General features: G+C 50.2%; 1 protein-coding gene across 2 annotated transcripts in view; it reads right to left on the bottom strand.

The window, feature by feature from the left end:
• LDLRAD3 (low density lipoprotein receptor class A domain containing 3) overlaps positions 1-21979 on the bottom strand; it is a 280744-nt gene extending 258765 nt beyond the window's left edge. For both annotated transcript variants that reach the window (XM_075545875.1, XM_075545874.1), the window contains exon 1: positions 21870-21979. In XM_075545875.1, coding sequence (XP_075401990.1) covers positions 21870-21915 — 46 coding nt within the window. In that variant the 5' untranslated portion in view covers positions 21916-21979. The remainder of the gene's footprint in view (positions 1-21869) is intronic.
• Between the last annotated feature and the right edge of the window lie 947 nt (positions 21980-22926).

Raw genomic sequence — 22926 nt, forward strand, 5'->3', positions numbered from 1 at the left:
CCACATATATCTCAGTGGCTGGATCTTTGCATCCACCCCAACCTAATTAGGATAAAAGTCCTAGAAGTGAGATTGTCCTGTCAATGGGTGTTGGTGTTTTAGCTCTCCTCCCACAGGAAGACATCCACTGACAATGACACGGATGTGGGCAGCATCTTACCACTTACTAACCGCAAAGTCAGCAGTTCAAAACCACCCACCACTCTGCGGGACAAAGCTAAAGCTTGCTTGTCCAATAAAGATTTACAACCTCGGAAGCCCACGGGGCAGTCTACTCTGTGGCTATGACGGTGAGTCAGAATCGAGTGGGTGGCAGGGAATTTAACTGCATTCACCCATGGGACTCAGTGCACTCTCCTGGCTACCAGGTCAGTACATCACCCTGGTGGCAGATCACCCTGCCAGGCAGATCACCTCTGATCCACAGATAAGAAAATAAGCTGGGAGTATGTGCCATGAATTGAACTGGATTCCCCAAAAGAAACCTTCTGGATCCTAACCTCTGCCACAGTGAGGAAGTCCTTGGTGGCAAAGTGGATCAGCGCTCGCCTGCTGACCACAAGGTTGGCAGTTTGAACCCCCCAACTGCTCCATGGGAGAAAGCAGCAGTCTGCCCGTGAGGCCTTTCTACCTCACTGGCAATGGGTTTGGAGGTTCTATCTGTCTATCTAGGCAGTCATGGTAGTTGCCTCATTTTTCACCAGCACCGTAATTCAAATTCATTTATTCTTCTGCCCAAAGAACAAGTCTGTGTTGGAAAAAGTACAGCCCGACAAGGGTGGCAAGACACTGTCGCTTGTACTTTGGACCTGTGGTTAGAGAGGCCATGGTGCTTGGTAAAGCAGAAGTCAGTGAAAACGAGGAAGGCCCCAGGCAAGGTGGACTGACTGACACAGTGGTTGCATCAATGGACTCAAACCACAACAATCGAGAGGAAGGCACCGGACCGGGTAGGGCTTTGTTCCGCGGTACCTAGGTATGTTCATAAAGTCATGAGTCAGACCGTTTAGAGGGCAGCCAGGAACAGAGTGGTTACAATCCCACTTGGGAATGGGTGTCTTTGTGATGGTGAGGAGGCCGCCTGGCTCAGTGAAGAGTGTGCCTTTGCTGAGCCACCAAAGAGCAGATTAGAAAGGAGGTAGTGGACAACAGACAGATGGCAGGCCACACGCAGAGTACCAGGACCACCGAGGAGTACCGACAAATCCAAACTCACCGCCATCAACTGGACGCCGACTCATCGTGAGCCTACAGGACAGGGTAGGAAAGCCCCGTGAGCTTCCAGGACGGTAACCGTTTACTGGAGAATGCCCCACCTTTCTCCCTGGTTTCAACGGCCTTCCCCCTGAGCCAACAGGGAGTGAAAGCAGTCCCTGAGCCAGAACCTCAGCTGCAAGACAGGAGCGAAAGATGACGTTATCGCCCCTCCTAACGATCTATACACCACCGAAACCCCCGGGGGCTCGACGGCCGTGGATGGAATGGTTAAACCGTAAGGAAATCCCTGTCTGTGAAAAGCCACCCACTTAGGGAATTTCCGTTTAAGCAGCACCAGGTACCGAAGACAGAGAACACGCCGGGCTGATCAGCTTGGAAGAGTTTTATAACCAATCTGGAAGAATGCACTCAGTCATTCTGTGATGTTAGATTATTTTATTCCCTCGGGATTATTGAGACAGGGGACAAAGCGCTTTATGCTACACAGGAAAGAAAGCAGAATGTGAAATTCAATTCCAAGAATGATCAAAAATGATGCCCAAAGAAAACAGACCCATGTGGCAAGTCCCCAGGCTGTGGAGCGCCAAGTTATTTTCTACCTCTTGATCTCATTTTTATACGTCTGAATCATCTTTAATAAGAAAAATAACATTTAAGTTGTTTTGTTTTTTAACTGGGGACTAGGTGATAGTTTACAAAGCAGATCATCAGTTTGGCACGCAACTACTCACACACATTTTTGTGTCAGCTCATCCACTGCCATCCCCCCATGCACACTTACTTATTCCACTTCCGCCCTCGTTTCTGGTGTCCGTACCTCCTTCACCTCCAACCCTCTTTCCTGGGATACACAATGCCCTTTCGATCCTAATGGTTGATTGTTCCAACAGGGAAATGAGTTTGGTTACAAACCTGAGAGGTGACGAAAGGTCACGTGAAGCTCCCACCAATGTCTACATGACCACTAAGCCCAGTCTCTTATGATTTGTTCCACTCTCTCGCCCACTCTATCCAGCACTTTCTAAGGTGATCCTTATCAGACCATTTGGTAGTGGTAACCGGTCAATCTAGTTCTTCTGGTTTCAGGGGTTATAGAGATTGGTGTTCGGACTAATTGCTTCCCGCAGACCTTAGCTGACTGTGCGCAAGCTTGTAAGAGTCCAGGAGCAGCTTACCAAACTAGGACGTAGAACCCTGTCTTTGTGAACTACATTATGCCAACTGACCTTGGTGATCCTTGAGACCATGCTCCTGAGCAACCAGGTGACCCATTCCCTCAGGGGGTTTGGTTATACCTACGGTTTCTTAACTTTGCCTCTTGTTTATTTCACTATTGTGAAGCCAAGATAAACGTACCTATTATACAAATGTCCCGTCAACTCCATATACATTCATAGGTATGCTCCGACTCTCCTGACATCTGTCCAAGCATCGACTCGCAGACCACCACTCCCGCAGGACTGTCTCTTAAAGCATTTGCCCCTGTTGTCTCTAACTTGCACTCCTCCATCGTCTTCCCCAGACCCAACATTTTTTCCAACTTCCTTTCTTCTGTATATCTTACTCCATGACTGCCCCCGTCTCCCTTCTCCTCCCACCCCTCAAAGTTTTAACTATCAAGCATGTTTATTGTCCTGTGAATATCTTCGCTTCACTCCTTACAACATCCGTCCTTCTGTGATGGGCAGCCAACGCTCGGCGTAATGTCCTGTAGGCTCATCCATGTTCTGAGGCATTACCCAGACTCGTCTCCTTCACTCACATGGCACAGGATTCCACTGTGCTGGTTTATCCATTCTTACACAGATCAGCACTGAGGCTGCTCCCATCCCGATGCTAACGTGACTAAAGTTGTGAGGGACATGGAGGTGCCTGTCTCTCGTTTCTCTAGCACACACACTGATAGGATTGCTCAGTCATATGGTACTTCCACCGTCAACTTTTGGAGAAAGTGCCATATGGCGTTCCACGGGGCTGCTGGCAGTCCCACCCTCAGCCAAGGCGGGTTCCGGTCTCTCCACACCCTCACCTGCATTTGGTGTTTTCTTTCTTTCTTTCTTTTTTTTAACTTTGCTATTAAAGCTTTGGCGAGAAGCTATTTCACTGTTATTTTGGTTTGCATCTCTGGAGTGGGTAGGTAATTTGGTGGGAAGTTATAAAGTCTAAGTACTCTACCTGCAACATATTTAATACTTGTACATGGTAAGAACCATTACATCGCAGCATACTAATGGTGAACCCCAAATAACAGGATGCCTGGTCAAGGTCAAGGCAGAGAGCTTGGATTTGAACCCTGGTAGACTCACTCTAAAGCCCACATTATTGGCCAAAGCCAAAAACTTTAATGTACACACACACCTCCACCACGGGATCTTGTCAAAATGCAGATTGTGATTCAGGTAATGTCAGTACTATTCGTTTGTAACTCATACTTTTGAAAGGAAAAACTCTACAAAGTAATCCATATTAAACACGCGCGCACACACACATGCACACACGCGCGCACACACACGCACACACGAGGTCACCTGCAGTAACCTCGTTTGTTCAGAGCAGAACTGCGCTCCACACTTTCTAAAGCTGGGTCTCCTTTCAGAGGCATATTCTTTCTTCCACAGAGCCCCTGGGGGGGTTCAATCCCTCAACTTTGTGGTTAGTAGTTCAGCACTTAACCAGTTGTGGCACTCAGGATCTTCATATCAGTGTAAAAATAAAATCCATTTACCCAAAGATAACATGTTCTATCACTGAAATAGTCTGAATGTTAAATAATTGTCTTAGACTGGGTTCTCTGGAGAGAGAGAAAAACGATCACAAGAAAAGGCTCATACCGTTACAGAAGCAGGCAAGTTCAAGGGTACTTTCAAGGCCATGGGTCAGATGCTAGGCTGGAGACGTCTCCTGACTCGTAAAACTATAGGGGCTAGTGGACCCCACAAAAGAAATATGGCAGGCTTGTGGCTGCACAGGCAACTGAATCCGTAATCTGCAGCCCGGGTGGCAGGCTGCTAATAGCTCCCAGGATGGGCAGACAATATGGCGGACCATTGGTTAAAATCCAAACAACAACAAAAACCCCTCAAGTCATTAAGCCACGTGCAAAATCCAGGCCAGAGAAAAATAAGCAAGTTGTTCCACAGAATCCGTTTATACTGGAAGCAGGCCTCATCCCACGGAAGTTTCCTTTTAACTTTGCTTGCATCAGGGCTGTGAGATCAGAATAAGAGTGTTACATCCCACCTTCATCTTACAACTGTTCAAAGTAGATCCAGGTAAGTACACTGGGTTGGGTCGCATCTGGGGGGAGAGGGAGAGATTATTAGGTCTCAACTGTCAAACCAGTGAGACTCCTGGCCCAGCCTGGCTGACACAAAGCATCACGATACTTTATAAAAGCTAAACCGCCTTACTCTTCCCAGCCACACCATGGGTCTTCTGTAAATCCTCACCAGGGGACCTGTCCTTTGGGGACCTGCTGGTGTCAGACATCTGAAGTCCAAAGCATGTCTTCATCAGCCATCTCATTAGCAGGAAGGTTTTCTGCCCAGAGCTTCCACTGAAAAGCACTTTCACAGATCCCAGGAGCAGGTGTGTGGGGGAAAGATCCCCAGAGACTTCCACAGCTCTGGCTCACTCCCACCCACCACTTCCACCGGCAGCCTGGAGACCAAGCCATCCACCCGCCTCCAGTCCCACATGTTCCTATCCCGAGAGTCCTTTTCTTCCCAACATTAAACCGACAGACTCTAAATATTGTAATCATCCCATGTCCGCTTATTTTACACTTGCAAAACTTGTCCCCGTACCCCCCTCAATGATATCCCTAGTTTCTCATATCACAGTATGCGGGATTAACAGAGAGATGTTCTTTATGGACCCTGTTCCCCTTTGCTGTAACCTTGTTTACCTATCTTGTTTACCTATGCCTCGTGTTAGGAAACGACTTACCTGGTACTATAAAAACCACCCTTTCGTGGGGGATTTCACCTCCCTAACCTGGCACTCTATTTCTCGCTCTGGGGTTCACTGTCTCCTGCAATGAAAGTACGCGTGGATTGGTTTGGGTCTGGGACAGGAGTCGGTGGCGTGTTGGTTACATTTGTACTTCTCTCTCACCTCCCACGTCTTGGATGGATGGGCGCACTTCCTTCCTTCCCGAGTCCTGGCTGTGGTTGCCGGGGCAAATTCCTATTTCCTTTCTGCTAGACCCTCAGATAACCAAGCTCCTTACTACTAAGCATTGTTTTGTTTTTGTTTTTCTATGCTGACATTTTTGTTAACAGAACTGTTTTCCCTTTCCCCTCCTGATAATTTCAGTAAGTTAATCATGTAAAGCCCTTTCCAATGGAATTCAGACGCATAGCGGTTTTCTGCCTGGATCCCCTTTTCTGTATGCCTTATATGCAGGTCTCACAGTGCACTGTCTAATTTGTCACCTGATTTGAAATTGCTATCATCCATTTCCCTCTCAAAAACCTCTTTCTCTCATCTTTTCTAAGCCAAGAGTGTCTCTTGCAAGCAGACCTTGTAGGTCGTTAAAGATGAATGAGACTGTTGCAGGGTCCAGAGGAGAAGCCGTTTGTCACCAAAGGACCAAGTCAGCACGGCAGGTAAATCCCACTCACCATCGTCTCACCTGACCCTTTGCTCCATTCTTCCTCGTCTTCAAAGTCACAGTCATGTATCTTTAATGGCTGCCCTATGTCTTCTATTGGGTGACTTACAGGAAACCCTACTATGCGCTTCATACTGAACCAACACATCACCTTTACAAGACCCTCCGTCAGGTGGTAGGAAGTCACAGCAAGTAAGGCAGCATCAAACACCAAGACAGACATTGGGATTGTTGGTACTGTTGCTCTTTGGGATTGTTGCTGAGTTGGATTTTATGGGTATTTTCAAAGGGTACTAATACTGCCTTCTCAATTCTGGACAAATAGACATGTATAATCCAATGTCTTAGTCTCCAATTCCTCTGGGAGACTTAATATGCAAAAAAAAAAAAAAGAGAAGAAAGAATGACCTTATTCTGTGTTCTACATCAGCTTTTCTTGCAATGTAATTATCAACTACCTGGGTAACACAAATGAACTTTGGGCTTGCTAAATCTTTGCCCAACGGTTTCACTGTGCCCTTTATAGCTTCCCCTAATACTTAGAATTTCTCTACAGCATTTACAAGATTAGTTCCATCTGGTGGTACATTGGGTGAAGCCTTTGGCTGCTACCCAAAAGGTCAGCCATTTAAACCCATCAGCAGCTCCATGGGAGACAGACGAAGCTGTTCACATCCACAAAGACTCAGCCTCAGCCCTGCAGGGTTGTGGCCAATTTCATGACACTGGGTTTTTTGGCTTTGTTTCATTATTCTTCTTCTTAATTAAAAGGCCATCCTCTCCAAGTTTCTCTCTTCTATAATAACTAATAAACATTAACTCTTCCCTACCGTTCCTCCCTAGATCCTCACCAAGGGTGCCTACTGTTAGTATCCCACCTCTTAATCCAACTTTGCCGGGTTTCGTTTGGAATGCTTACCTATTTGGGTGAAGGATTGCAGGCATAGCAATGTGATTCCCATGCAATCGCTCAGAGGCAATTTCCTTCAGATACTCGTTGCAATCTCCAGGATGTGGTAGGACATTCGCAACTTCTGTCGTGGGCTTCCCATTCCCTTCCTGAGCTTTCTACCTGGGCGAGTGCTGCTATCTGGAAGCGCCTTAAGTCTTTGTTCTGAAACCCCTTACTGGGTTTTGCTCTGGTCCCTCTGCGCATCCTTAATTTTGTATGGCTTTGATAACATTCCCTGTGGGTGTTGTTAATCAATGTCATGGACTGAATTGTTGCTGGTAGATCCTGTGGCTCATAGCAACCCTAAGCGCACCTGACCAAAACACCACCCCGCCCTGCCCACCATTTGTTGTGAGGTTTGAGCTCAGTGTTGCAGTCACTGTGTCGCCCGGCCCAGGGAGGCCCTTTCTGTTCTGTGCTGACCCTCTACTTGACCAAACAAGATGGCCTTCTTCAGATGTACATCCCAAACCTGCCCAATCTCACGTCCAGGGGAGTTCTCGCTGTACTCCTTCCAAGACAGATTTGTCTGGTCTTCAGAAAATCCATGGTATTTTCAATATTCTGTGACAATACCATAAATGCCAATACATTTGTTCTCCCGCATTCTTCGTTATTCATTGTTCAGATCTCACATGCAAATGAGGCAACAGGAAATACTACGGCTTGGATCAGGCCCACCTTAGTCTTCAAGTCTTAAGAGGCCTTGTGCAGCAGCTCTGTCCAATGTAGCACATCACTTGATTTCTTGACTACTGCTTCCGTGGGCATTGATTGTGGATCCAAGCAAAATGAAATTCCTGACAAATTCAATCTACTCCCTATTTATATTGTTTCTTGGTCCTATTGTGAGGATTTTTGTTTTCTCTGGGCTACATGGATCCATGCTGAAGACTGCACTTTTAATCTTCCTAAGTATGTGACTCCAATCATCTTCATTTTTAACAAGCCAGGCTGTGTCATCTGCATATCCAAGGTTGCTAATTAACCTTCTCCCGATCCTGATGTGGCATTTTTCTCCATACAGTCCAGCTTCTTGGGTTATTTGCTCAACATACAGATTGAATAAGCATGGAGCGAGGATACAAGCCTGACCCGCACCATCTTTCCTTGTTTTAAACCATACAACTACCACCTTGCTCTGTTTGAATGGCTCCTTTTGGTTTAATGTACAAGTTCCAAATGAGCACAAAGAGGCGTCAGGAATTGCCGTTCTGCTCAAGGCTATCCATAGTGTGTAAGGATCCACACAAGTTGAAAGCCTTGGCATAATCAATAAAACACAAGTCAACATCTTTCTGATTTTCTCTGCTTTCTGTCAAGATCCATCTGCTGTCAGCAACGATATTCCTTGTTGCCCGCATCCCCCTCAGAATCTGGCTTGAATTCCCGGCAGCTCCCTGTTGCTGTTCTGCTACAAGTGCTTTTGGATGATCTTCAGCACAAAGGTGCTTGCGTGTGATCTTAATGATATTGCTCAATAATTTCTTCTTTCTGTTGAATCCAAACTATGGACTTCTTCCCGTCAACTGACCTGGGAGTTGTCTTCCAACTCACCTAGACGAGCGTGTACGTCCAGAGCTGAATCTGTTTGTTGCAAGCACTTCTCCTGGTACTCCCTCAATTCCTGGGAGTCTTGGTTTTCACCGACGCTTTTCAGTGCAGCCTGGACTGCCCCCTTCAGTGCCATCAGTTCCTGACCACATGCTACCTCCTGAAATGCTGGAACAGAGACCAATTCTTTTTGGTACAGTGGCTCTATGTATTCCATCCATCTTCCCTGGATGCTTGTCAATCCTAGACCTGTAGTTACAAGCCATTTGCAAATGGGCTGTCTGTGTTAACATTAATGAAGCAGGATTAACGGAGGGTCTATCTTCAGCCGATCGCTTTTCAGCTATAAAAGAAGTTAAACACGTGAAAGAGACAGAGGTGGTGGCAGAGATGGGGGAAATCTCCAAGGAAACCGGAAACAAGCTGAAGAAAGATAACCGACACCGAGAGCCTCCCTCGAGCGGCGCCCTGAATGCAGACTTCCAGCCTCCCAAACTGTGTGAAAAGAGATTCAGTGTGTTAAATCCACCCACTTGTGGTATTTCTGTTACAGATAACTAGGACAAACGCTCTTCCATCGTGCCGACACTCTCTCCCCATCTTCTTCTTAGAATAAAAAACAAGTCAGACTTCCAACTTAGCAAACCAATCCAGAGGCTTATTTCAACTGCCTCAGGAGCGGCGAGGGGAACGTGGGCTCATTTTTCAGCCATGTCCAATTAGTTTAATGACTCCTGGAGAACACTGCCGTAATTCAAGGTAGGAGCTGAAGGAAAATTTTCCAGCAACGCCATCAAAGGCAACACGCTCCTGATGCTCCTAAACATTCCCGGCGCTCACCTCACTGGGCCCTAGCATAACGAGAAGGGGTGTTTCGCAATAACATTCAACATCCTTTAGGCTTTCATTTCTCGATGCCAACACACACAGGCGTTCCCCCCGCCACGTGGAAAAGGGGCGCCTCGCGTTTGCAAGTCTGCTAAATCAAGTTACTCATAAACCGCACGTCGCTCCTGCAACCGGGGGCCGAATGCCTGTTCCAGTCAGCCTAACCGGCTGCCCACCCTCTTGGTGGGCGCGTGGCAGGCCAGAGACAGCCCTGGCCTTCACGTCGGTCATGGATCACTGCTGGCCTTGAGTACCAGTGAGTTTCCCACGTCACACTGCCTGGTGAAAAGGAGGCTGCCGCAGACGCGTAGAAGAAGTTTGTCAGTGGTGACCGGGGTAAACCGGGATGGGAGATGGAGTACTGGGCCTCAAAGGAGATGAAAATATGAAAGGCTATCGATAGACGATGCTTGCACAACACGGTGACAATAACTAAGGTCACTGAATTAATTGTACATTTCAAAATAATTACCCATATACTCGTGTATAAGCCAAGGTTTTCAGCACTTTTTTAATGCAGTTTTTGTAGTAAAATTAGGTGCCTCGGCTGATATTCGGGTCGGCTTATACTCGAGTATATACGGTAAGAGGGTAAATAGGTATACGTTGGCCTGCATACACAGACCTGTACATGTTTTTACCCCAATACAATTTTTTTTATTTTCTAAAATTTTGAATATTTTTTCAAGAAGAGCTTCTCTCTGGAACATAGGAACACTCCACCTTCCACAATCAATAATAGCAGTGGCTATTTAGGAATAACTCCCATACAGGACTAGACAGGTTTAAGCTCAGGGTCAGAAAGGAAGGCATTTCTATTTCTCTTTGTACATTAGGCAGCGGCAGCAGCTCTCTGTTTGTGTTGGAAAAGCTAAGTCTAGACCTTTAGAGTGATGTAGCAGCCCTTCCACTTGGCACCTAGCATGACTTAAGGCTGGCACAGGAGAACTTTTCTTCCGGCCATTCTGCCAAGGGCCATTTGGATATTTCGAACATGGGGGGCCACACAAAATTGTCAACTTTAAAAGTGGCCTTCTCTGGTTGGTCAAGCACGCAATTAGCACAACCCTCGTATGATACCTGAACCGGCTTCTCTTCAGTGAGGTCTGCGATGTTAGCGGTACTGATGATGTCACGGATCTCACACAGCCCTTGGATCGGAGGTTCCCGCCCCTGACTTACAGGAAATACTGTCCAAAAATAAATTACTCTTGGTTGGTGTACCAACAAAATTGTTCCATCAAAGGGAAGGGGGACAGAGTCAGGGAGTAGAAACAATACAAAACTTGCTCCAATAGTAATATATTCAAAGGCAAGTCTCATGATGCTGAAGACTTGCTGTTTACTGCTGTTGCTTCTTGAAATAAATCAAGTCTCTGCAAAAGCCTATCTATCGTGGCACGTTCTCTGCAGGGGGGAGTGGGGGGGACGACACAAAACATGAGTTCCAATCTGCCTAAGACAGTCCAGTTGAATGAAACCAATTTAGGATGCCACCCCTCCCCCCACCCCAACAGCTCCGGAGCAGACTACACTACCACAAGGGAACCGGGGTCCAGACTGGCACCACTAACGGGCGAAGTCGTTAGCATAAGCTAGGGAGTAACCTGCCTTCTTCCAGCCCATTAGGAGGAGAGTGCGGCCTTCTCGCCCAAGCAGAACAGCCAATAACGGCACAGGTCTAAGTTGGGCAGCCCGTCAGGCTAAGTCATAGTCCATCTCTTACGGGCAGAGGGCTTGGGAAAACCCCTCAACTTTTTTGTTTCCTCACCTATAAAATCGTGCAGCATATCGTGCAGCATACTACCCACCCGGGTACTAGACTACTGAATAGGAGCCGAGATCCACCAGTAAAGGGATTCAAAATCCAGGTACAAGAAGCGGATTTCAAGCTATGTTTCTGAAGAATATGTATGAGCTGAAAATAAGGGACAAGTATGAAAGATTGCTTCCAAAATCAAATAGCAAACTCACTGCCACGGAGCCATATCGCCCCAATAGGGCCCTCTATTGACTGACCCCTTTGGGCTGTCAATCTTCTCAGGAGCAGAAAGCCTGACATAGCTCCCACGGAGCAGCTAATGGTCCCGAACTGCTGAGCTTGTGGTTAGCAGCCCAACTGACAACCCATTAGCCCAACCGGGGCTCCTGAAGACTGCTCAGAAGACACGGCCTTGACAGGGAAACATCTTATAGCCCAGGATGAGTCGGGGCTGTGACTTGCTGGTCACTAGATCACCACTCTCAGTGCCGCTCAGTGGCAGTCCACAACACTGTCACTATTCTCCGCCCACACCATCGTTCAAACGCGGCCATTTCTCTGTGCCCTTCCCTGTCCCTTGTTCAGCTTTCCCACGCATAGGAGGTCACAAAAACTACCCTGGCTGGGCAAGACACACCTCAGACCTCAAAGTGACCTCGTTGCTCTGTGACCCTTGATCGGCAGACAGCCGGCCCATTGCAGTGAGTCCTTTGATTTCTTGGCTGCTGCTTCCATGAGCATTGATTGTGGACTGACCCACAACAGGCTCGAACATGACAACAACTGTGAAGAGGGCACAGGACTGGACGTGGGTCAGTCTGAGTCAGGGCCACTTCGAGGCCCCAAACAACAGCAGCAGGCTCACTCCGGATGGGAATCGACTCTCAAGGAGTGGGTTTGGGTGGAAGGTCTCTCGGTGAAGTTGAGCACACCAATTCAGGCAGCATCACATCCATCAAGTTCGCAGGATGAGTTTCCCTGGCACTGAGAATGTCTCTGAAAAGATGATGCTACAGGGTGGCAATGAAAAGAGAAAAGGCAACAGGTCAAGGAAACATCCTACAGCTGACCGCCCAAAACAAGCATCTATCAGGCAAGGATTGATGGCAAGTCTGCATTTTCTTGACAAGCAACTGCCTGGCGTTGGAAGGAATTTGAAGCCCTTGCTAACTGTAAGGCTGGCGGTGCAAATCCACCAGGCGCTCTAAGAGGGAAAGATGAGGCTTTCTGCTCCTGAGAAGACTGACAGCCTCTGAAATCCACAGGGGAAGGTCTTCTCTGTCTGAGAGAGCCACTCAAACCCACTGCCATGACGTCCATTCTGATGGATCATGACCCTGAAGGACAGAGGGGAGCTGCTCCTCTGGGTCGCTGAGCTTTAAATCTTCACGGAGTCGGAGTCGAAAGCCTCATCTTTCTCTTGCAGAGTAGCTGGTGATTGTGAACTGCTGACCTTCTTGTTAGCAGTCCCAACAGGTAGCTCACTACACCCTCGGGGCTCCCTGTAGGATGGCTGTGAGTCAGGCTTGACTCCATGTCCATGAGTCTGGTTTGAGTGAGAGGAAGACACCCACAAATTACTGAAGCTGTATCCAGCGCTGCTTCTGCGAGAAGGGTAACAGGAGTGCCGCTCCCAAGTTGAGCAATGCGGCGAAGGTGAGAAAAATCCCAAATGCCTTGGAACACACGAAATGTCTAGGCAACAGGAAGGAGGCAGATGTGACCAATTCGTGTAGCTCAAAGTTGAACTGATAAACAATAACAGTTACACTAAAAAGCAAGCAAGCCAAGAGTTACAAATATAGCTATCGAAGAGCTCATTCAGTAACGGGTACACACCTACAGCATGCGCACACACACACACAAGCATTTGTGCGTACGCACTTTACATAGATCTACACACAAACACATACATAAGGGTCGTCCCATTAAGGTTAGTTTATGGGCAATAATAATAGTTCCTAGTAGAATTCTTGCTTCCATGAAGAAGACCCTTGGTATGATTCCTGGCCAGGTTAGTCCAAGTGTAGCCACCCCCACTGGTCAGTGGAGGTGTGCCGGGTGCTGTGATAAGGCAGGGTGGCTTGGCTGCTAAGCGAATGATCTTTACTTCCAAGCCAACAGCCGTAAAGAAGACAGGCTTTGAAACCCTATGAGGCAACTCCACTCTGCCCCACAGGGCTGCAATCCGACAGGGAATGGGGAAGACCATCCTAAAAAGGTTTCAGAGAGACTTCCAGACTAAAACTGATTCCATTTGGTGATCTACCTCTGAAAAATTACCCCTAATGGGGTCCCCGATCGCCTGATCCCATCGTGCATGGGCCACCGCGAGTTGAGTCAATTCCACGGCCGCTAACAACAACAATGTTAATCTGATATGTGCCAGACAGCTACTATTATTTATTTAAAGAAGAGGAGTGAGACAGGCACGAGTCAAGGAAGATTTAAACATTTTACTGTAGCTATTTCTTTTTGCTTGAATCTTTTCTAGTGACCATGCATTCAAAATAGGATCTTTGAAATGCTGTCGATTCATGACTTGCACAAAATACGACAGGCACCGCGCTTGGCACTGGGGCGGGCAGAGTAAGCCTTCAAGGAATGGAAGTCACGGTTACACTCCTAGACATTAGCGTATACCGCTGCCCAGTCCCTGCCACCAAGTCGGTTCTGACTCATAGCAACCCTATACAACTGCCCTTGTAGCTGGACCGGCAGTGCCCACGCCTTCGAAGGCTGCTGTCCACGACACGGAAGACTTTTCTTGTGCGAATCTCAGAAAGCTAGAGCCAGAAGAGCCTCCTCATCCACACCCCACGACTTTCCTCGGAAAGCTAAAGCAGTCGGATGGGACAAGTGTCGTCACCTGGGAACCCTGAGTGAGTGGCTTCGCATCCTAAACCACTTGCCCCTGAGCTGATTCCAACTCGGCGGCTTCTTCAAGGCTGCGGCCTTGCCGAAGCGGATCCCCAGGCCCGGCTTGAAGGCAGCCCACCTCTGGGTGAGTATGGACCAGCAGGCTTTCCCTTAGTGGCCAAGTGCCTAACCGTGCATCTGTGCCCTCCTGGCACATGGCACGCCTAGAGCACAGGCCACTGCTGGGGGATGTGGAGTTGCCTAAAACTTGAGGCGAATCTTCTAGTTACTGAAGACGAAAGAAAATAATAATGTGCTTGGGAAGCTACAGGTCCTCAGTGGACCAGGAAAGCGGCATTGGCAGCTTGACCGGAGGAGACATAGGTGTCTGAGCTGAGCGTGTTTCTCTCCAAAGGAAGCTCCCAGCAAAATGCCCAACTAAACCTGTGGCCACCAAGCCAATGGTGGCTCCTGACCACCCCATGTGTGTGTCAGAGTGGAACCATGCTCCGCAGCTGACAGATCAGACGTAGGGTCTCCAGGCCTTTCCTCCAAGGTCCGTAACTCCCATATGGTGAACAGCTGAGCCCGCACCCTCTCGCCCTCCCCCACGAGTCTGCAGGAAGTCCGGGCTCCTCACGGGGTACTGCCTTTCCAGGGGAACTGAAAGGAGGCAGCCCACGTATGCTGCTTATCTGAAGAAAGCTACAAGTAAAACTGATCAGGAAGGCTGGGAACAGAACAAAACGAAAGGACAGGGACATGTGTCCCCGAGAGCCACGTTTTACAAAGCGACACCGAACACAACTTCAAAAGGACTTCAGAGGAGTCGGTGTAAGATGAAAACGTTCTGAAAGTCCAACCTGCCACTAGTCTGGAAGTTGCTTGCCCCACCCCCTCTCCTGCAGCAGCTACTCAGGTTGTAAAGCCTTTTGATGGGAAGGCAGGAGGAATTATGGGAGGGACCCGGCACGGACAGACAAGAACAGTAAGTGCTCTGTAGCACGAGGAAGGGGGAACGTCCAGGGTAAGGATTTCAATACACAACTCCCAGCTCGCCATTGGCCCGGGGAGCCTGGGTCCTCCCACCTTCAGCATTCAGGAAGCCAGGTGGCTGTGGTGTTCCCAGCCTGCTTTCTCAGGACACTTCTCTCCTGAGGGAACCAAGGCACAAGTTCCTAAAATTCCACGCATTTTCACCTTGGCAATAGGAGGAAGAGCGCTGAGAGAGGGCCAGCACTGGTGGTAAAACATCTTTGGACTAAATTCCATGTGGCTGGGGAGACACAAACTCCTGAGGGATAAAGTCCCCTGGAGAGCAGGCTGCGTCTTTCGGTGTTCACTTTTCATTGTGGAGGGAGTGAAGGTTTACAGAGCACAGCATCAGTTTTCCATGCAAGAAAGCATCAAACCTCCTGCTGGTGGGTCCTTTACCAGCGCCATATCCTTCGGGTCAGATTCTTGCTTTCCCCCTTGGGGGCAGTGGGACCATCCAGGACGGTGGCATAAGCATGTAGTTATACTTCATTCTGGATTATGGGCTATGGCACAAAGTGTAATTGCCTGTGGGGATGGGGAGGGGATGAATTTCTTTTGAAAAGGAGCTGGTGGATCCAATAAATTTAGGAATCTGTGCCCTGGCATCTGCTTTTCTCTCCCCTCCCTTCTACTCCCACCCTGGCTGCGGTGCCCCGTCACACGCCATCCTCAAGCCATCCCTGTGATGGCTCTCCAGGAGCCCTCGGCAATCTGACCTCAAATTAAAACAGGCTGGCCATTTGGCCGGAACTCTGGCAACTTAGCGGGCTAGGCATTGAACTGTGAATTACAGATCAGCAGTTCAGAACCCCCGGCCACTCCACCAGACAAAAATGAGGCTTTCTATTCCCATTGAGAGTCAGTCTCCATCCAAAACCCAAAGCGGTAATGCTACCCTGTCCGATATGGTCACTATGAGTCTGAATCAGCTCAACAGCATTGAGTTTGAGTTTTGCAAACCTTTTGCCCATGGAGCCCTGGTGGTGAAGTGGATGGCCCGCTGAGGCTACTAACGACACGGTCAGCAGTTTAAAAACTACCAGATGCTCCACGGGAGAAGACAAGACTTTCTGCTCCCATAAAGAGTCACGGTCTCGGAAGCCCACACGGGCAGTTCTGCTCTGTCCGACAGAGGCGCTAGGAATCGGCGTCGACGCAGTAGAAGAGAGTCCGAGTTCTGAGATCCTTTTGATCAGAGTCCAGTGGTGGGTCAAACAATTCATATGCTTTTACCCCAAAGCTTGGGTCCTCCCAGAAGTAACTAGTAAGAAAAGCCTGGCAATCTACTCCTGAAATGCCAGCCACTGAAAACCCCAAGGTGCAAAGTTCTACTCTGAGACGCGGGGCCACCCTGCGCTGGCACTGACTCACCAGCAACCCCCAAATGAAAGCCCTCCGACCAAGCAATTGCCTTGTCACAGAAGTCAAGGAATGTCAGTAAACAATATCACACACCACAGAACCTGGGTACCAAGAACCAAACTCACTGTCATCGAGTCTGATTCCGACTCACAGCGACCCCATACAAAGACAGCATCTTCAAAGGCAGGAATTCGTAAAAGGTACATCGAAAAGGAGCCCTGGTGACATTGTGCTTACTCACTGGGCTGCTAATCTCAAGGTCAGCAATTCAAAACCACCACCTGCTCCTTGGGAGAAAGAGGAGGCTTTCTCCTCCCACGAGGCTTTATAGTCTCAGAAACCTACAGACCGTTCTAGGTTGTCTTATGGGGTCGCTATGAGACAGCATCAGCTCAGTGGCAGTGCGTTTGGTTTTGTTTCCTTTTTTCTTTAGCATCAAAGTAAGTAGAGCTGCTTTCCCAAATTATATTAGAAGGCAGTTACAGTTACACACATGTACACACACACACACACACACACACACACATGAACACCCAAATTATATTGGAAGGCAGTTACAGTTACACACGCGCACACACACACACACACACACACACATGAACACCCAAATTATATTGGAAGGCAGTTACAGTTACACACGCGCACACACACACACACACATGAACACCCAAATTATATTAGAAGGCAGTTACAGTTACACATGCGCACACACACACGCACGCTACCAGCTCCAATGTCAGGTTTAAAAAAAAACAAACAACTTTAAACTAGTTAGAATGGCCCAAGAATGTTTCAAAGAGAGGACAGGGACTAAATAAGAAAACCCAATAGCCGAACATACACACGTCCCGAGGATTAGCTCATCATTTAAAACAGCTCGGCACCGGAAGGTGTGGCCACAGCCTATGCTGTGTTTCTCTGTTTTAACTGTGAAATACAAATAACATTTAAGGCACTGAGCTGAAGGAAAGAAAACACAGCCCGTGAAACTCAACCCAGGGCCTCTTGTGTCTCCTTCCTGGGCCCTGGCCCACTCACGCACACAAGCCTGGGCCAGAGTTAGTCAGAAGAGCCCCAACTCCACTCTAGGACTGAGATTTGTTAGATGTATGTAACACGAACACAAGTGAGCCCTGGTGTCGCAATGGCGAAGTGCTCGGCTGCCAACCAAAATGTAGACGGTCTGAAGCCACCTGCAACTGCGTGGGAAGAGCGAGCCGGTGGTCTGCTCCCATACAGATTTTAAAGAGATTAGCTGCCTCAGAGCTGCCCCAGAGGATGGAGCGGAACTGATCCTCTGTGTTTCTGAGGCCGTCTGTCAGTCTTTACCCATGGAAGCACCACCTATGAAACTTGCAGATGGTGGGTGCAAAACGCGCTGGCCAGGCAGTAGCCCACTGTGCTCCCGGGGCACCTTTAGATTACAGGTATCTGTATGGCGCAGCTCTGCTCTGTCCTGTGCGGTCGCTCTGAGTCCGGACAGACTTGGCGGCACAGAACAGACCATCAGGAGCCCCAACGTGTCCTCCAGACAAGGAACCAGCTCCGAGCAAGGTCCGGAAGGGAGTCCATGGTCTTGGGGGGACTTATGGGAACAACCCTACGGCCCATATTAACACATGCCAAGGCAGCTTGGGAAGGTGCGGAGAAACCCTGGCTTGAAGGCATGAGAATGCAGCCTGACTGCCGCATCCTGGGTACCAGTGATCTCCCGAGCCAGGGGGCCACTTCCTGCCGCACTTTGTGGCCGGCACCACTCGGAGAGAGCAGGTACTCAAGGTGCTGAGCTAGGGACCTCACTCTTCGATGAGCCCCACAAACTGGTTCTTTTTCTTCCTGCTGCCAACACAAGCGGGCCGGCGGTGAGGTTATTTTATGGCCTCTCCTCATCCCCAAATTCTCTGAAGCACTGTCCAAAGAAGATCAGACAGACAGACCCCCTTTCAAGCTGCCCTTGGAGGCTTGTGTTGGAAAAGCATCTCAGCCAGTCTTAGAGGCCCAGCACTCACCACCCCACCTCCCTCTTCTCCCGTCACCCCCCAACCACAGGGTAAAGGGCCCACAGGGGGGGAGGGTGGTCAGGAAAAAAGACGTCATATCCCAGGAGGGAGTGAGCCTTAGCTGCATCCCTTTGAAGATGAAAAGCAACAAGGTATATTTATTTGTACTTCTGGGCACACAGAGCTTCATGTACCCGCTAGCCTGTACTTCGTGACACAGCTCATTTGAAAAATAAAAATCAAGCCCACCCCCTCACACATTACACAGACTCCTTCCAAGAGAAAAGGTCAACACCCACACCCTGGGGAGATGGCATGGGGGGAAATCAGGCCTTTTCACAGACAAGGAGCGTGAGCCAATGTTAGCCGGGGAGGAGGTGACGAGGCTGACCAACCACAGGCCTAGCAGCCAGCCATGAGATACGGGCACTTAAGCCCACTGCCTGCAAGCTGAGGCAGAAAACCTGGACATCCGGGCAAGGAGACTCGGCTGGAGTCTTTCACACGGGATACATTAAAAAATAATAACAACCCCAATCAATGCTCCACTTCCCTAGCACACACAATAAGAAACAAAGGAGGGGGGAAACAGCAAAACTTGTAGGTGTCTGAGAAGCTTCCTGAAGAACAAAGCTCTCCAGAGCCAGGCGCTCAGGCCTGCAGAGTGGAGACTCAATGTGCACCAGGGCTTACTTTGAAGCCTTGGCTGCTACTCCCCCCCCCCACCCCCCAGGAGAGACAGAAATCCAAAGTGCTGACTTTCGTAATCCTTGTTCTCTCAGCTTCCCAGCAAAGGGCTTCTTCAGCAAGGATGAGGCCACCATAAACCCCAAACTAAGCTTCTCTGTTCTCCAGGAGCCTGGGGCGCCTCATCTTCATCAGGGGATTAAAAAAAGAAAAGCGCCACTCTACTGTGAGGCAACCTTAAATCCATCCCAAAAGGTCGTAACCTTGAAAAATGCGCCCGCATCCTGGGGCAGGATGAGTGGGAGTCAGAAGGAGCTGAGGGTCTTGGTTGGGTTTGGGTTCTAATTGGTTTGAAAGCAAACCCAAGGAGAGACGGGTGGGGTACAAGCACTGACCTCTGAGTTAGGAGCCAAGCGCTCAACCAGGGCACCACCACGCCTACCCTTTCCTAAGCTGCCTCAAAACACCCAAATCAAATTCATTCACCTTTGCAGATCGGACTTCCGACTGACTCCTAGAGACCCAGACTGCGGGTTTCTAAACAGCAATTGTTACAAGGTGATTAGAAGCTACAGACAGACCCTCCAGTCATAGATAAGATAAAACTGATACTTGGAACAATGTAACCGGCTTATCACCCTCATTCCCCCCAATCTATGCTCCCTCCACCACCCACTATGAGGACTCTGGAACAGACTAAGCCAAGCCAAACTCACTGGCCACCTCCAGCTGATTCCAACACACAGCAAGCCAATAAGGCAGAGCAGAAATGTGCCTGGGGGTTCCCAAGGCTGTAAATCCTTATTAAAGGGAGCAGTCTTATCTTTCTCACTGGGAGTGGGTGGTGGTTTGAACTGCTGACCTTTCAGTTAGCAACCCAAGGAAAAGCCCATTACAATTAAAACATAAAACAAAAAGACACCACCAACACCAAACTCACTGCCATCCAGTCAATTCCAAACCTAGAGACCCTGCAGGGCAGGGTAGAACTGCCTCGGTGGGTTTCTGGAATGGTCGCTCTTCAGGGGAGTAGATCCCCCCAGAACTGGGTGGTGATTTCAAACAGCTGACCTGGTGTTTTAGCAGCCCCACGTGTTAGCCACTACACCATAAGAGTTCTCTTTTATTCCTGTGTGTGCATATTAAACAACCCGCACTGACTGACCAAAGAGAGACAAAATGAACTGTACAGCTATTTTTACAGTGATGGAGACTGAACTGAAGCAACTGGGAGATGCAATAAATAAGTTTCCACCAGGCCATCAGTAGCTCTCTGAGAACACCCACAGAGATGTGACAGTTTCCAAACTTGGCTTTGTACACTGGACATGCCATGGCTCCCCAAGCTGGGTGTGTGACTCTTGGTGGCCTTGGTGTCTGAAATGCCATAGGTGGCTTGTCCAAAAATAGCCCCCAAATAATCCACACCCACCCATGGGCCCGAATATCTCGACAGAAATTCATCATGTAATGGCCCAGGCGCTCAGGGGTAACAGGGCACACTGACCCAGATCTGAGTAAAAATCCACACCAGCCTAGGGCCCTCACCCCACCACTGGAAGCCACAGCAAAGCCATGGACGACTAAATGGAGTCTGGGAGGAGAGGGGATGACATCATAGGCCTGAGAGGAGGGAGATTCTGAAGATGCCTAGGACCAGGTACTTGAACTGGAGAGAGATTCCCATTCAAAGCACACACATCCCTCCAGGGAACGTGTCAGAAGGGAGTGAGCCTCACTTTGCCCAGCAAATACACCACCAAAGACATCTCAACAGTCCCATTGCTAGGAGCACTGGGGGCAGGAAATCAGGCAGAAAGTCCACATGTGGATGGCACTCTAAACACCAGACACGCACTTCTGCTGGCAGGAGCTCACTGGGCCCTGGCATCCACTTTTACGGGGCCCCAACAGTGATGAAATAAACACCAAGAGAGTTGGACCTCAGCAGGGATCCACGACAGGCCGGGCAGAGGAGGGGCAGCTGACAGCTGTGGCAGTGGCCGGCGGGCAGGGGCAGTGAAGGGCTCCAGGGCTGGAATTCGGTGCGTGCCCACATCAGCAGAAAAGTTCCTGGGAACAGCACGCTCCCTGCGAAGGATGGAGGCTTACTGATCTGCGGAGCCGGAGGATCCACACGCTATGCAATGCCAGGTGCAAAGGGCCGCCCTGGTCCTCACCAGTGCACCTGGCCAGGCTGGCGGCCCTCTGCGGGGCGAGTGTGGTGGTCGAACGACTTTAATAACGGTCTGTTTCCAAAATCAGTGGGAAGACACGTTAATTCCCAAGGCCCGGCTTCACTTTGCCCAAACCAAACACGGTCGCACGGCGATTAAGAAATGAAGCGCCCAAGCTACTTGTCCCGCGGTGCCAGGAGGGAAACCGAGGCACGAAGGTGCACGCCAAGAGAATCGGCAAAAGGCCTTGGGAAGGCTAGCGCAACAGCCAGCATCCGGGAGTCTGAGAAGAAGGGATCAGGGAAGAGTTTGCTCCTCACCCCTCCTCCTTCCCCCAATACACACGCGTGCACACACGCGCACACACGCGCACACACAAGACACACACACTCACTCTTTCCCGAGACCCGCCCGCCCAATCGGCGCAGCTGCCGGGCTCCACCGAGCCCAGCCACACACAAAGCCCCGCCCGCGCACACACGGGGCCCGGCCCCGCGCGCACACCGGCCCCAGCACCGTCGGCGGCACGGCGCGGCGCGGCGCGCACACCGGCCGGCGCGCACGCCCACACAATAGGACGGCGCGCGCCCCGCGGCGGCCCAGCGCCGGGGTCCCGGCCAGCCCGGCGCCCCGGGTCCGCCCTCCGCGCACACCCACGCCCCGAGCCGCGGCCCAGCAGCGGGGAGGGGACGCGCTCGCCGCCCGGCCGCGGCCCGTGCGGCCCCCCGACCAGTGCGCCACGCGCCCCCCGACTCACCCGCGGCGCTGCTCAGCAGCAGGCACAGCGGCCCCAGCAGCCACATGGCGCGGCCGCCGCTCCCGCTGCCCGGCGCCGTCGCTGCCCCCGCGGCCTCGCCACTGACCCCGCCCCTCGCCGCGGCTGCCCCGCCCTCCCGGCTGTCCCTCCTCCCGCCCCTCCACCCCCACCCCCACCCCGCCCGCGACCCGCCCCGGCCGGGCGCCGGCTCCGGCTCGGCCAAGTTTTCCAAGCGCTCGGGCTGCGCGCGGCCGCCTGCGGCCAGCTGGGGGCCGCCGGGCTCCGAGGGGCCTGGAGTCCCGCTGCCCTTCGCGGCGACCCCTGCAGCCTGCCGCTCGGATGGCGAGGGTCCTGGAACCATACGCTCCGGGCGTTCTCCCCTCTCACCTTTCCCACTCTGCTCCCCCATCCCCGGAGGATGCTGCGCTCGCCACTCCCGGACCCCAACTACAAAGTGACTTTACTCTCTAGGGAGAAAGAGAAAGTTGAGCGGGAAAGGCCAGATCTCATGAAAACAATATTTATTTATGCTTCGTCGAGATCGTGCAGCACGGGTGCCTCGCAGTTTTTTCTAACATGCAGCTGACTCACCTGGGGATCTTGTTGAAATACAGAATATGATTCAGTGGATCTGAGGCGGGGCCTGAGATGCTACATTTTTAACAAGCTCCCAGATGAATCAGAGGCTGTTCATTTGTAACAAAACTTCGAGTATAGAAGTTAACACCTTCCACTCAGGCTGCACTGCCATGTCACGTGGGTGATACTGTATTGATCTGCTTAAGCCAGTGGAACAAACTTTCTGCCCCAATGCACAGCAGAAGGACATAAATATGAAGGCAGATAACCAAAAGGACATCACGGGTGGGGCAGTCCTTAAAGAAGTGAGAGAGTGGAAGAACCAAATGACATTTGGGGGCTTCATCCTTGCACACAAACAGTGAAAGTGATCACCCCAAACTAAAGTTTACTCAAATGTCGTCTATCAGGTGGTGAATGGAGGAGCAAATTGGAGTGTAATTATGTTAAGGCTGGGTCGTCTAGAGAAACAAATCCA

The sequence above is a fragment of the Tenrec ecaudatus genome, chromosome 4, assembly GCF_050624435.1.
Source record: "Tenrec ecaudatus isolate mTenEca1 chromosome 4, mTenEca1.hap1, whole genome shotgun sequence".
Lineage (NCBI taxonomy): Eukaryota > Metazoa > Chordata > Mammalia > Afrosoricida > Tenrecidae > Tenrec > Tenrec ecaudatus.